The sequence below is a fragment of the Passer domesticus genome, chromosome 2 (assembly GCF_036417665.1).
Source record: "Passer domesticus isolate bPasDom1 chromosome 2, bPasDom1.hap1, whole genome shotgun sequence".
NCBI classification, from domain to species: domain Eukaryota; kingdom Metazoa; phylum Chordata; class Aves; order Passeriformes; family Passeridae; genus Passer; species Passer domesticus.
The window spans coordinates 101,139,271-101,151,956 of NC_087475.1; the positions used below are offsets into that span (position 1 = coordinate 101,139,271).

Genomic DNA, 12,686 nt, shown 5'->3' on the forward strand with positions numbered 1-12,686 from the left:
CAGATTAGTGACATTAACACAGGCAGCCGAATCCAGCCATGGTGTAAACTCTTGCAACGCCCCCAGACCTGCTTGAAGGCTGCATTTGTCTCAGTACCTGTGTGAAAAATGTGCTTTTTACACAATCCTATTGATTTTCTGCTTCCACACATGCCTTGGAATTTTTTCTCCTAATCACAGCATTTTGGGCCAGCACCTACTCCTCCACAATGCATTCATACTCATGTGTGCCCTTCTGACATTCAGCAGCAGCTCTGCTCAACTTGTTTCAAGCAGGAGTACAAAATAAAAGGGAAGCACACAAAATACTTCCAGGCAAGTGCACAGCTTAAGGAGTGTTGAGTACTACAAGGGACTGTGATGGTGACAGCAATAATGACCTTGCTGCAGAGTGCTTCCCAGCTAATACTGGGATTTTTGGTTCTTTTTTTCCTAATGAATACCCACAGGTGCAATCTCTAACATATTAGAAGTAAAAAATGCAGGAGTTAGAACCTCCCTATTATTAATTGATTTATTCCTGCATTACACTAAGAGCCATCTTTCTGGAGCTTAAGTGTTCTTGCTCCAACAGCCTGTACTTAAACCAGCAAACCATGTACTGAATTTTAGGCATGCAGTTATATTTTACATGGGAAGGCAATGGGATTCAGGCTTGTTCAGAAAATCAAGTTGCTTTGTCCAGAGATGGATATAAGCTTGTGCTGAAATACAGTACTGGACCGAGGCTCTGCCTCACAACACTTTGCTTCTGTGCCTCTGAGTAAGTCATACAAAGACAAAACTTAATGAGTGTACACTCCGTTTTTACCCAGATGGAAACATCCTGCTCCTGATTTCCAAACAATCTGTGGCAAAACCTCATCCAAAGCACTTCTGGGGAAAGGTAGAGCCACAGAGGATCAGACAGAGTAAACAAATGCAAACCCTTGGTCCTTAAGTCTATTTGCTACTGACACCAAGGAATTATCCCGCTCACTTATGTCTCCTCTCTGACATACACAGTAAGGCAGGGCTTTAACCCCACAAAGCAAGGAAGGGGGTAGTCCATGAAGGCATGGAAAGGTTCCTCAAGCTGGATATACTCAAATGATCCACCTCTTCCCTCTTTTCCTTACAAAACTTGCCACCTTTGCAGCTTGTTTCACTGCCTGCCAGCAGCTTGGCTGTGCCAAGTTCCCCTTCTTTGGCAAGTGGGGCTGATCAACCCTCTCACAAAGGCCTAACAAGGTAATGTCTTAAGAACATGCAAAGTGCAATATAAGTGCCAAATGTTCTTATTTTTGAGATTAATGAATTAATACTCCAAGCAATAGAAGCACTGAGGTAACTACAGCTTAAATACTACATTCCCTCATGATTTAAAAAAAAAACAAAAACAGCTCTCTTCTCTCTAGAAGATGAACCCTGAATATGAAGTGATAATATTTATATTCTGTCAGGTTTAACACAGACACAGAGTGCCCTTTTAATAACAGCAAAACATGAGCTGAAGTTCTCAGAGAAACCAAGAATTCTGCACTAATGATTTCCTCAAATCCCACCTCTGTGCTGTTCCCAGCACGTTTACTCCCATTCATTACAGAGGAACTGTTTACTCCCATTCATCCAGAAGAGCTGGTGTCCCATGCCACTGAAGGAAAACACAGTCTAATGTCAGATCTGGCATTCTGATGGCTGAACAGACAGAAATATCCCCCAGCAAAGGTAAATAGCACCATAATCTGCTCTCGGAAAAGTTCAGGTTTTGTCCTTAGCGAAGTCCATGTTGCTCAGCTGGGAGTAAGGCTTTATGTCTTATCCAGTGCACAAGCTCCTATCAGAGCACTCCAACTATCAAGTATCAGCTGATTATCCTGTGGTCAGATGTCAATGGATGTAACAATGAGTTAAACACTGCACATACCTTTTCTGTTTTGTTCCTGTATCAGCTTTGGCCAATGGACCCAAGAGTCAACTGACTAATGATGTGGTCAACAAAACCAAGCCCTGCATTCCTATATGCTGTATGATAATGATGTGGCAGAAGAGTCAACTGCACCCCAACCAGTAAACTAACACTGCTGTAAAATGCTAATGCAAGTACCAGAACCCAGCTGTTTCCATGTGAAAAAACACTGGAAACATCCTGACGAGGTGTCCTGGTTCTGGTGAAACACTACCAGCTGCAGTTAGCCCTGCTTAGTGGTTTCATTCTGTTTTCCCACTCCAGTGCTTGTGTCAAATGTTCCCTTCATCGATGCTCTGCAGCTTCAGTCTTTGGCTGGCATGGGGTCTGGCACCACACCGGGTGTACCCACTGCTTCCTGCCAGAGTCCATGAGGGGAACAGGGCTCCTGGTAAAGCATCTTCCCCAAACAGGCTGAGTTTCACATCAGCTTCTATAGCTTGGGCCAGACTGGCTGCATAACTGTCCAGAGATTTATGAACTTCAGCTTTTACATGAAGAGCAGTATTCTTTGCAGCCTCTGGAAAAAAAATAGGTAACAGTTGGTAAGCATGGCTGTGTAAATGCTTGAAAACTAATATAGATCCTGTTGTAAAGGCATGATCATTCCCTCTGCAAAAGAACTACACATTCATCCACAATACTCAAGCTTCCTACACCATTCTATGAACGCAAAGCTTACAGAGCTTCAGACCTGGATAATCTGTGTCACTGAAGCTATTTTTGTAGCATCTGTACACCTCTCCATCCACCAACATGTTGACCAATACAAGAGTTCATCCTAAATGTAACTCTTCAGTGAGGCTGCTGAAATACTTTAAAGCCTCAGGGACGCTGACAGAAAGCCTGAGACTCACCAAGAAGAATTGCTGAATCTGTAGGGAATTGTGTACTGAGACTTTCCTCTTTCACTCTCACAAGAAATTAGATGTCTGCTCCTATGTAATCACTCAGAAAGATAGTGGAAAATGTATGCTAATGTGTTTATACAAGGGAATATAAATCTCATGCTGGGAAGAGGGCAAAAGGAAATTTTGCCAAGATGTTTAAAAATTCTATAGAATAGTTTTCCATAATTTCAGGTTTTATTATTACTTGATTCTTAAAGGCATTATGCTCATTTTCATAATGTCCATAATCACATATTGTTTAGAAAATTCAGTTGTTATTATCAAGTCTTCTATTGGAATTACTATAACTATCAGCAAAAATTAATGTTCCGACATTTTATAGATGATCACTGCAATGTTCTGCTAGCCCAGAAGCAACAAGCTGACTGAAAAAATTGCATGTGGTTCATCTGTTTTCACCTATACCTGCTGAAGAACACACCTAGTAAAGCAAAGTAGAATTTAAGTACGAAAAATTAAATTAAACAGAATAAAATTATATTCAGATCATTAAAGTCTGTAAATGGAAGAATTTCAAGTCTCTAAGTGATAAAGTTGAGAAGAGACAGAAAATGAGAAACACAGGGATGATGCAACCAAAATATGAGGGCAGGAAAATATATTCCCCAAGAAACACAATACAGGCAAAACTTGTAACAGCCACTACGATGAGTGAAATTGGAGAGAGGATACTGCTGTGCAATTTAATTTATATATGTGCAGGGAATCGCAGCTTCTAACTCTTGTCCTTGCCTGCTGCTACTTGAGATCTGGAAGAAAGGCCTGATTTTGCTTTCTGTTGTACCTGCATGAATGATCAGGTTTGTCAAGGCACACAGTGGTCAGATACTTTTCAAGACAATTCTCAAGGTCCCGTGAGGTTTCCTGAGCATTCAGTATAGTTGACTCTGAGCATTTTCATACTTACCCCAACACTCACCTTTAATTTGTTCCACTTCATCTTCAAATGTCACTGAACTCCTCCTTCGAGGGGGACAGATGCAGGGTGGGGCATGAGGGCCATCTGAGCCATAATCTTCAAGAAGCATTGTATCTGTTCCTGAAAAGAGCAAGAATCCCCAAGTAAAACAGTAACACTGAGATACAATATGGTGACAAAATATTTTCAGCAGTTCCTTCAAAAGATGTCTAAACCCAGCTTTTGTGAGTAAATTTCAGCTCAAATTAAACACTGCACAGGAAAAGAATGAGGACAGTTTTCACTGAAAGGATTGGGAAATCTTCTCATTAGAGACTGGGCATTGCAGGTCCCAGCATCATGTATTACATGCAGCAAGCAACACACAAGAGGGACTAAGGCTTCCTTCTGCTCTTTAGTAACTCACGTAAAAGCATACAAAGTGAAACAGTATTTCACAGTGGATCACTGTGTATCTATTCCCAGGTTATTTTTAGCGCTCCCTCCTTAACCAGCGGTGGCACTTCTAACAGCATTTTGGTATTGCTTTAGTTTTGTTCAATTGCTTAAACTGCTGTCACAAGATGGTAACACCACATCCTCTTAACTAAGGCAGGTTTACCAGGAGGCTGCTCTCCTTTATCACATACAACTGCAGAATATCCACAACAGACAGAAAACTACCAGCACAAAACAACTACCAAAAATAAATCCCAGCTCCACAGACTTCCTTTACAAAAGTAGGAAACAAACCCCTTACACCAAGCAACCCTTAAAAGATCACCCTCTGGTGTCTCTAGAGCAGAAATACTCTCTAAAATAACTACTGCAGTTAAGGACTGGTAGCTGAGTCAACTGCCAGAAAAATCTAGCAACAGATCTGGATAGAAAATTACCATCAGAACTCTTTTTCCCTTTTCCAAACCATCTTCAATTGAGAGATCTTAAGTAGTAATGAAACCATAAGCTGAAACCATCCTAAGTGTTCATGTTTACACTGCAGGATGATCAAGACAAGGTATCTTACAAAATAGGAAACAGGGAAGGACATTGTTCACTTTGTTGCTCTGTTCCTTGTGGATACAGAGAAAGTCTCCAAAGAACAACAGAAACTGAAGGAGAAGGGCGCAAAAGTAGGAAGTCTTGTTCCCAGGACACGTTACCAAGGGACTGTCATCATTCTGTAAGCTGCATTTTGCAATTAAATCTATTGAGGGCAAGGGAGGAAAAAAGCAACTGCGGCAGTTTTGTTGGAACAGCTACAACAGATGCTTCATGTAATTTGTCCACCAGGAGGCATGTGTGGCTGTAAACATTGGCTGTATACAAGACTGCTGCCAAGTGCAAACTTCTGCCCAAGTAGGGACCAAGAAACTTGCAGTTACCTGAATCCTGTGAGCAGCTGAAACCTGTGTCTCCTGTGCTGCTGCTGTTTCCCAGTGGCCTCCCACCTGCCATGAGGGCAGTAAGGTGAGGAGATAGTCCCAAATCTGCAAGAAAGTTTTGTTTTTGTTACACAGTGAATGATTAAAGAGTTTGCAAAGGTAAAAACCTCTTCCAGTAATACCCACTCTACTGCCTTATTTATTATTCTGCATATAAAACTTACCTTGGTGAAGCAGAGAGCACAGCTTCTGGACTTCCCATCTTATAAATCCAGTCAGCAGCTCTCAGGTTTGGAAAGGCAAGTCTCCTTTCTCTCTACACCATTTCCCTCCCACTCTTACTGCAACTGTGTGTGTTTTGTCAGCCAGACAGGATGAGCACCAAGCATATTTTTTCACATGGTTTGGAAGATGGGCCAGGCATCTTTTAGAAAGAGAATAACCTGGTAGGCACCAGCAGCTGTGACAGGCCATTAGTGTGGGGAAGAAGTTCAGGAGCAAGGTAGGGGCACAGAGATACCCAAGTTCTTTTAAATCTCCAAAACAAGAAGAGAGGAGATTGTGTGATTTTTACGAAGGTGCTGCTTTAGATCCCACCTTGAGATTTTTTTGGGAATGTTTTTCTCCTCCCTATCAGCCTCCAACTAAAACATCTGATAAGAAGCTGACAGCTTCAAGTTTATCGCTTGGAAAAAGAAAGACATTTCCTGTCTTTTCCCTCCCCACCTCAGCTTCCAATGTATTAAGTCACAGCATTTCCTGGATACAGACTTGCCAAAGCTCCTGGAGGTTATGTGGCTACAGCTCCATAACTCTTTCATTTACATGACAGTGTCTCCCAGTGTTCCCAAGTTGCAGAAAAGATAACGGATGCCTTGCTGCTCTCATCTTCCTTCTGCATTTTAGATCATCCTTCCCAAGTAAATAACTTCAGTTCCTGCCTTTGCATGAAATATCCCTTGAAGATGTTCTATTTTTGGAAGCTTCTGAACACGACCAAGGAAATTATTAAAAATCTGAATGTCACTGCATTGCTACTTTAAAAAAAAACAAGCCACCAAACTGAGCAACTGGAAGTCTCAGTCTGCAACTTGGGAACACATCAAATAGTTCTATGGCTTTACACAGATTTACTTTGTTTATGATCTTTTCTTCCTAACTATTAATCCTAAATGCTGAACTTGCAGAAAGTTATGCCAGTGGAACCTCAATGGATTTTAGAGAGTTGTAGCATAAGGCCATTAATCAAAGAAAAAGTGCAGTAAAAAGTACTGTTGGTAGAGCTCAAATCTGGGCAATGCAAAATGGAAGCACACAAAACAAAATGTTTGAGAAAGAAGAAAATAAATTATTTTTATTAACATCATCACTATGTCTTCTCTGCCTGAGAAAGCTTTACTATAGTAGAATGATGTTAACTATAAAAAAGAGAAAAATTCTCCTTTCAAATGTAACCTGATTGATAAAAGACTGCTAAAAATTCTAGAAACATCCAACTCTCTTTACAGAGTCCTGAAACATGTCAAACACAGGCAGACAGGAAGCCTTGCTCTTGGTGATATTAGGAAAGTGGTTTTTGCAGCCACATCTTACCTGTGATCCTGTTGGAAATGCTGAAGAGCCGTGATGTCCTGTGCCGCTGAACAAAGGACTTGCGGTAATACCGATCCCCAAAGCACATTCCCAGGAGTTCCTTGCGCACTGTTTTGTTCCACAGCCCATAAATTAGCGGATGGCAAATGGCACTGGAAAAGGACAGCCATGTAGCCAAGGTCTCCAAAGCAGGGGAAATACTGTTTTTACCCCAAAGTGCCTCTGATGTTATTACTACCATGTAAGGTCCCCACGTAATGACAAAAGCCCCAATGACAACCAAGATGGTTATGAAAGCTTTGCACTGGTTGGCTGAGTAAACAACCCCTTGGAAAGCATTCCTTCGGCTGCCAGAGGAGGACGTGGATGTGCTGGAGTTCTTCCTCCCATTCCTCTGTGAGTCCTCCTCCACAATGACAACACTCCCACAGTGAATTTTGCGGGCCTTAATCCTTGCCACACGGAATATGAATCCATAGCAGATCATCATGACCACAAACGGCAGCAGCACACACCAGATCTGCCAAAAGGCCGTGTAGGCAGCCTCCTTGTGCCAGGCTGCCACACACATCCACTTGAATTGGTCAAACTCCAAGGAGGACCAGCCGAAAAGGGGAGGGAGGCAGCCAATAAGGGAATGCAGCCACACGTAAACAAGAGCTAACACTGCTCTGTTGCCTGTTATCTTCATTGGATAAACCATAGGGTACAGCACAGCGTAGTACCTGCGGGGCAAGAAAAGAATAGTCCACAGGAGAATAAAAGACATAAACAAAGAAAAGAACATGTTTTAATGATGCTGATATCTAGTTCTTTTTTCTTCAAACAGGCTCAGAAGCCCTGTTTCTAGAAACAGGTACATGTAAAAGTAGGTATCACTGCAATCAAGACTGTCAAACTTGGCTAAGGCACAAATGCAACCATTAAATCTGTTCTTATGTGTGAGTAAGGTGTGAGCTTAGGGTATAATCTGGAATTTTAAGTCACTATTTCATGTTTATCAAATAGTATGTTATTATACCATCAAGAGCTTTAAAAAACTCTGGATGAATGTCTGCATTTTCCATTATTGATGACATCATTTTCTCTTGCTCCACATCAAAAGTTCATGAGGGGCTGAAGTAAAAACGATACTCCATCAGTACACCATGTAACCCTCTGCAGTGCTTCTCAACTCTATGAACAAGAAGTGGTTACGCTATGAGAGGACCAGGCAATTTGTTACAATTCATTACCAAAGAGCAGCTTACCGGTCTATAGCTATGAGTCCCAAAGTGAGCATGCTGGCTGAGCTGATCAGCATGTAGAGCAGGGCTGAGAAATTGCACCAAACAACCCCAAAGATCCATTCTCGCCTGATGGAGCTGGTCACAACAAAAGGCAGCACCAGCACGGAGAGTAGAAAGTTGGAGAGGGTCAGGCTGAACACAAATTTGTTGCTTAAGGTGAGAAGGTATGACTTGCGATATAGAGTAACAACAATCACCAGGTTGCCCAAACAGATGAAGATGGCAATGACAATTATAGCAATGGACTCGGTGACTCTGACTGCCCCATCTTCCTCTGTGGTCAGGTTCCTCAGGCCCTTTCCATTGCTGAGGGAGGAATTGCTGCTCATGGTCAGAGTGTGCAGATCTGGAGCAGCCAAGACATGCTGAGCAGCTAGAAGCAGAACAACGTTCAGAAACATTCAGGTAATAGTTCTTCAAACTCTTTCCAAAGACTGGAGGCCCTTTTGCCTTTGTTGAAATTTACCTGTAGTATGCAAGAAATTGCATATTTTAGATGGGCAAGTGAAGGGGCAGTAAATTTCCTGTGGGCACACCAAAGAGGATAACACCAAGCCTAGAAGAGGGAAGACAAGAAAAGGTGAAGGGGGAGGAAATAAGAAAGAAAATAGGCACATTTTACTTTAAAATTTTCTACAGATCTTACTTGTTTCTAAATCCTACTTACCAGCCCCTTCAACTAGGCAGTGAAGAAACAAGACAAATATCAAGTATCTTTCCTTATCTTGCTTTAAAGGAAGTCACATTTTTAAAAAAATTCTGCCTGTCCTGATAGTTACCTTGTATTCTGCCTATACAGCATTTGCTGGTTTCTATGGATGCCTGGCTAGTCATACCTGCTGTTTATTGCACTAAATAGTTTATTTAGTTGTTTTGCACTGGGTTTGGTATTTTGCACTGAATAGTATGTTTGTATCCTCATGGGATTCCCCTCTCATATCACATGGTCTTCCCCTCTGCCCTAAGCCCCAGTGGTGGTGGTTTCTCCCTGGTCTACCCCTCCTCTGGCCCCTCTCCTGACTTGTATCCCACTGGCTGTAGCTCCTCTCCTCTGCCCCCCTTCCCCTGGGCTTAAAATCTCCCAGGAGGGAACCTCTGACCTCTCTTTGCCTCCCTTGGACTTCCCTGGAGTGGTTCCACAATAAAGTGGGATGATCATCCTGAGAGGAAAGAGCGCCTGTAGTCTTTCACTTTTGTCCTTGTAAGACTGCGAGGGGCCAGGGTCCAGAGCTAGCTGGATTGGACCCAAACAGCCCTAGAGTTCAGTCTTACACCCTGCTGACTCTTCCTTAACAGTTGCTAAGTAACATTGAAAGACTCAGGGACCACTATATGTACTCTCCCAACATCATTTCTGCGTGTTCATAATCACCTTAGCTACACTGCTGATTGTATTTTACTGCCAACACCAAAGGACTGGAGGAATTGGCTTTCTGTACATGAGGTTTGAAAGATACTTCCTTGCATTAAGATGAGCTCCACGCCACAGAAATGCTTGAGAACCTTTAATCCTTGACTTCTCAGTGTTAGCATCTATTCCATTGATTCACAGCCTCATTTTGTGAAACCTTGTTATTTCTTCCAATTCCTTAGCAATTTCTCTTTTCCCTGCTGCCTTCAAATGGCAATCACTACCTACTTTATTCAGTCCTTCACCTCTCTGTAGGACAGCATAATGAACAAACAAAAAAAATGCAAATATGCAGACAAAAAAAAAAAAAAAAAAAAGAAGAAGAAGAAGAAAAAATAGTAAAAGAGTCCATCAGTGAACATAAAGTTGATTTTAGCATTTCTGGGATGGGACTCAGAAAAGTTATCTTAGCTAATTTTGCAACTCTGCCAGACATGGGTCCCAGACAGTACTTACAGAAATGCTTCCATCTGTGTGGCTGCTATGGCATTAGGCAGCACTGTCAGTCTGGAAAGACGCCTTTTTTCCATTTTTATCAGTGCTCTCCTAAGAACATAATTAAAGACATTACTGGGCCATGCTTTGAAAAAAATGTAACTTAGCTCTTCCCTCTGACTGAGGATGTGTGCAAAAACACTTCTCCTCGAATCTCTTTCTCTCTCAGCATGCCTGCACCTCTGGGTGCCTTTCCAACACTTTTTGGCCGTAGCGGGTTTTGGAAAGGCGGCTTCCCCCGCGCCCACACTCTGCGATAGCGATGCCCGGAGCACCTGGAGCGCCCCGTCCCCTCACGGCGGGAGAAAGCGACATCGGCAGAGGCGGCCCCCCCGGGCCAGGGCTGCCCAGGGCGGGGACAGCATCCCATCCCATCCCGTCCCGTCCCGTCCCGTCCGTCCCATCCCATCCCATCCCATCCCATCCCATCCCATCCCATCCCATCCCATCCCATCCCGGCCGCAGGCACCGCGGTCAGGCTTCCCGCACACCCACGAAGCGAGTGGGACCGAGTTGTAAATACGGTGGGGAAGGGGGGTTTCGCCATTTTGCCCCTGCGCTCCCTCCGGCAGTGAACAAAGGGCTGGAACAGGGTCCTCCGCCCCGGGCATCCATCGCTTCGCCCCCACCCGCCGGTGGCGAGCGCGTCCCGCCGCCTCTGTCCCATCCCCGGCTCTGCACTCACCGCCTGCCGCCGCCAGAGCGGGACGTTCCTGGCTGGGGCGCCCGGAACCCCCGTCAGCCGCCGTGGCCTGCCCCACCATGGGCACGGCCCCGGCCCCGGCCCCGTGCCTGCCCCTCCCGCCGTCCCGTCCCGTCCCGCCCCGCCGCCTCAGCCCGCCGCGCCCCCTCCGCCCGCCATGTTCTCCGTAGCCGCGCCGGGGGCGTCCCCGGGAACTCGGTTAAAAGGGAGGGGAAAAGTACTTTTCTTGGATAAAGTCAAGTCATTTGCCCCGGCTCGTAGTGCCAGGCAGCCGTAGAGCCTAGGTGCTAGACTTCCTAGACCCCGAAACACTATTAAAGTTAACACAAGATTTGGGGAAAAGTTTTTCCCACACGCATATCTGAAGCAAGACATCGGATATAGTGTCAGTATAAAGGGTGAACAAAAATTAAATGCTGTGCTTGTGCCTCCCTAGTTTCTGCCTTTCCCTGGCAATACCCTTGAGCACAGAGGGTGACTGCCCTGATGTGAGCTGTGCTATATTTTGATTGCTCTGTGGAGTTTTTAATGCTGTGGACATCAGTTTTCTGTAGCTGATGCCTCCGTTTTCTCCAATGCTCCAACAGCAGGAGCTGGACTGTATGTCTTGTTCCTGTGCCAGGGGAAGTCCACAGGGAGTTAGTCTGCTCTTTTGATGATGCAGAAAGGCAAGACATGCATCCACCCATCAGTGCTGGAATACTAAGCTGATGCATCATTCTCAATCAGTTCTACTGATACTTTTCTATAGTCTTTTTTAAGCTTACCACACCATTGCACTTCGACATTTTAAAAAGACCATTTTTGGACAGTATTCAAAAATGTATCAAACAAGAGATTACACAATGAGCAAAAACTGATGCACAGTAGTTCCACCTGAAAGTGAGGAAGAACATATTTCCTATGCAAATGACTGTGCATGGGTTGCCTACAGAGGTTGTGTAGTTTCCCTCACTGAAGATATTCCAGACCTGTCTAGACACCATCCTATGCCATGTGCTCTGGGATGACCCTACTTGAAAAGGGAAATTGGACCAGATGATCCACTTTGCCCCATTCTAACCTTGCCCAGATGTGATTCTGTGTGCACACATGTGTGTGTACTAACACAGCACAGGGCACCTGTGTGATGGAGCCAGGCAATGCTTGCTGCAACTGTGAGTGAGGCCATGGAGATGGCCCAGGACCACCAGAGGCTTCAGAGCTCCCCAAAACTGCTCCTACCCACTGCTCTTGGTGAAGTACCTATGGGGAAGTAGCTGAGGCACAAGCACTTGTGGGGCACACCAACATTCTCCGCTAGCTTCTGCAGCGTAGCTTCACTGAAACAGGGGTTTGGGTGAGCTTGCTGGCTCTTCATCCTGGGCAGTGGAGATTGGAGAGCCCCACTCTCCCCACGGTGGCTCCAGAAGCACAGAGAAGTGTGGATGCCCCTTCCTCACCCATCTGCCCCCCATATCACCTCACAGAATCACAGACTGGGTAGGTTGGAAAGGGCCACAATGGGTCATCCCAGAGCACATGGCACAGGGTTGTGTCCAGACAGGTCTGGAATATCACCAATGGTGGAGGCATCACAACCTCTCTGGGCAACCTGTTCTAGTGCTTGGTCACTGCACAGTAAAGAAATTCTTCCTCATGTTCAGGGGGAACTTCTGTGCATCAGTTTCTGCCCGTTGCCTCTTGTCCCATTGCATGGCACCACTGAGCAGAGCCTGGATCCATACTCTTGGAATCCCCTCCTTATATATTTGTACACATTGATGAGGGCCCCTCTCAGCCACCTCTTCTCGAGGCTGAACAGGCCCAGCTTCCTCAGCCCTTCCACCTAACAAAGATCAGTCACTTAATCATTTTCGCTGCCCTCTGCTGGACCCGCTCCAGGAGCTCTATGTCCCTCCCGTCCTGGAGAGAACACTCCAGATGTGGGCTCACTAGAGCTGAGCAGATGGGCAGGATCCTCTACCTCGCCCTGCTGGCAACACTCTCCCGGATGCATCCCAGGATTCCGCCGCCGCCGGGGCTCCGCACCGCGCGGCCCTGGAAGCGGAAA

The 12,686-nt window shown here is 45.0% G+C and overlaps 1 protein-coding gene across 11 annotated transcripts; it reads right to left on the reverse strand.

The window, feature by feature from the left end:
- Positions 1–524: 524 nt before the first annotated feature.
- On the reverse strand, positions 525–12,668 carry GPR161 (G protein-coupled receptor 161). 11 transcript variants are annotated; one of them, XM_064410031.1, is made up of 9 exons: positions 10,616–10,735; positions 9,892–9,981; positions 9,397–9,684; positions 8,491–8,580; positions 7,986–8,397; positions 6,736–7,460; positions 5,143–5,247; positions 3,779–3,898; positions 525–2,468 (listed from the first exon to the last, which is right to left on the reverse strand). In XM_064410031.1, exons 5-9 carry the CDS (start codon positions 8,351–8,353, stop codon positions 2,221–2,223), a joined length of 1,566 nt encoding a protein of 521 aa, XP_064266101.1. In that variant the 5' UTR covers positions 8,354–8,397; positions 8,491–8,580; positions 9,397–9,684; positions 9,892–9,981; positions 10,616–10,735; the 3' UTR covers positions 525–2,220. The 11 variants fall into 11 exon arrangements, with proteins under 11 accessions (XP_064266101.1, XP_064266094.1, XP_064266095.1 ...); XM_064410024.1 differs by lacking the exon at positions 10,616–10,735 and adding an exon at positions 12,600–12,668 and having other exon boundaries at positions 7,986–8,580; XM_064410025.1 differs by lacking the exon at positions 10,616–10,735 and adding an exon at positions 12,569–12,655 and having other exon boundaries at positions 7,986–8,580.
- Between the last annotated feature and the right edge of the window lie 18 nt (positions 12,669–12,686).

Coding starts and splice junctions, on each gene's coding strand:
- GPR161 (XM_064410027.1), bottom strand. CDS start 8,425: ATGTTTCTGAACGTTGTTCTGCTTCTAGCTGCTCAGCATGTCTTGGCT. Junction 5,248..6,735: donor CATTTCCAACAGGATCACAG/GTAAGATGTGGC, acceptor ACTTTCTTGCAG/ATTTGGGACTATCTCCTCAC. Junction 3,899..5,142: donor CAGCTGCTCACAGGATTCAG/GTAACTGCAAGT, acceptor TGCTCTTTTCAG/GAACAGATACAATGCTTCTT.